Source organism: Panulirus ornatus, chromosome 72 (assembly GCF_036320965.1).
Source record: "Panulirus ornatus isolate Po-2019 chromosome 72, ASM3632096v1, whole genome shotgun sequence".
NCBI classification, from domain to species: Eukaryota; Metazoa; Arthropoda; class Malacostraca; order Decapoda; family Palinuridae; genus Panulirus; species Panulirus ornatus.
This window is the reverse complement of record NC_092295.1, coordinates 91,840-93,374: the sequence shown is the minus strand read 5'-3', so window position 1 is coordinate 93,374 and position 1,535 is coordinate 91,840. Positions and strand designations below refer to the sequence as shown.

Here is a 1,535-nt window from a genome sequence, read left to right as displayed (position 1 = left end):
ACTCTGCTAATATGTCCCCCACTCTGCTAATATGTCCCCCACTCTGCTAATATGTCCCCCACTCTGCTAATATGTCCCCCACTCTGCTAATATGTCCCCCACTCTGATAATATGTTCCCCCACTCTGATAATATGTCCCCCCACTCTGCTAATATGTCCCCCACTCTGCTAATATGTCCCCCCACTCTGCTACGATGAACTTTTGATAATGATTGGTCTTGCTTCCATTGACCGCTACATGTGCGCTCCTTACCGATGCAGGTCACATCACCCCTCCCCCCCGCCCCGCCCCGAGAGAGAGAGAGAGAGAGAGAGAGAGAGAGAGAGAGAGAGAGAGAGAGAGAGAGAGAGAGAGAGATATGACCTCACTCCATCGTTTTGCGTATTCTGTTTCGTTCATCTTCGCGTTGCGTTTTCGTTCGAGAGTTGAAGAAGAGCGAACGACCCCTCTCCTCTCCCCCCTTCCCCCTCTCACCCCTCCCTCTCACACCCCTCACTCCATCCCCACTCCCCTCCACCCTCTCCCTTCCCTCCCCCCTCAATTTCCCCCTCCCTTCCCGCTCCCCTCCACCCTCTCCCTTCCCTCCCCCTCCCCCTCTACTCCTCCCTCACTCCCTCCCCACTCCCCTCCACCCTCTCCCTTCCCTCCCCCCTCAATTCCCCCCTCTCCCTCCACTCCCTCTCACCCCTCCCACTCCCTTCACCACCCTTCCTCCCCTCTCCTCCACTCCCTTCCCCCTCCCTTCCCGCTCCCCCCCCTCCACTTTTCCTCTCCCCCCTCCCCTCCCCCCTCACTCCCCACCCCTCCCTCCCCCTCCACTCCCTCCAACGCGGGTCCCCCCTCCAGCAATATGGCTCGCTCTGGCCACAGTACACTCGATGCGTCTGGAGGAGACGCAAGTCTGTGTGTGCGCGTGTGTGTCTGTGTCTCTCTCTCTCTCCCCTGCCGCTTGCGGGCCTCCCCTGCCGCTTGCGGGCCTGCCCTTCCGCTTGCGGGCCTGACCTTACGAAGCGTAAGGGGGAAGAGAAGTGGCGAAATACTTCTGCCTTACGAAGCGTAAGGGGGAAGGGAAGTGGCGAATACTTCTGCCTTACGAAGCGTAACGGGGAAGGGAAGTGGCGGGGAAGGGAAGTGGCGAATACTTCTGCCTTACGAAGCGTAAGGGGGAAGGGAAGTGGCGGGAAGCGTAACGGGGAAGGGAAGTGGCGGGGAAGGGAAGTGGCGAATACTTCTGCCTTACGAAGCGTAAGGGGGAAGGGAAGTGGCGGGGAAGGGAAGTGGCGAAATACTTCTGCCTTACGAAGCGTAAGGGGGAAGGGAAGTGGCGGGGAAGGGAAGTGGCGAAATACTTCTGCCTTACGAAGCGTAAGGGGGAAGGGAAGTGGCGGGGAAGGGAAGTGGCGGGGAAGGGAAGTGGCGAAAGTGAGCTCATACATCCACTCCCCCGCTTTCTGAAGATCTGGTGAATATCCACGTGATATTCGGGAGGTGCGAATATCATCCCGGGACACACAAAAAAAGAAAAACCATGACG

The 1,535-nt window shown here is 58.4% G+C and overlaps 1 protein-coding gene across 2 annotated transcripts in view; it reads left to right on the top strand.

The window, feature by feature from the left end:
* The first annotated feature begins 1,231 nt into the window (after positions 1-1,231).
* The window catches only part of LOC139748157 (uncharacterized), a 13,886-nt gene continuing 13,582 nt past the window's right edge, over positions 1,232-1,535 (top strand). For both annotated transcript variants that reach the window (XM_071660873.1, XM_071660872.1), the window contains exon 1: positions 1,232-1,535. This exon is cut by the window's right edge and continues 939 nt beyond it. In XM_071660873.1, the coding sequence (XP_071516974.1) occupies positions 1,530-1,535 (6 nt within the window). In that variant the 5' untranslated portion in view covers positions 1,232-1,529.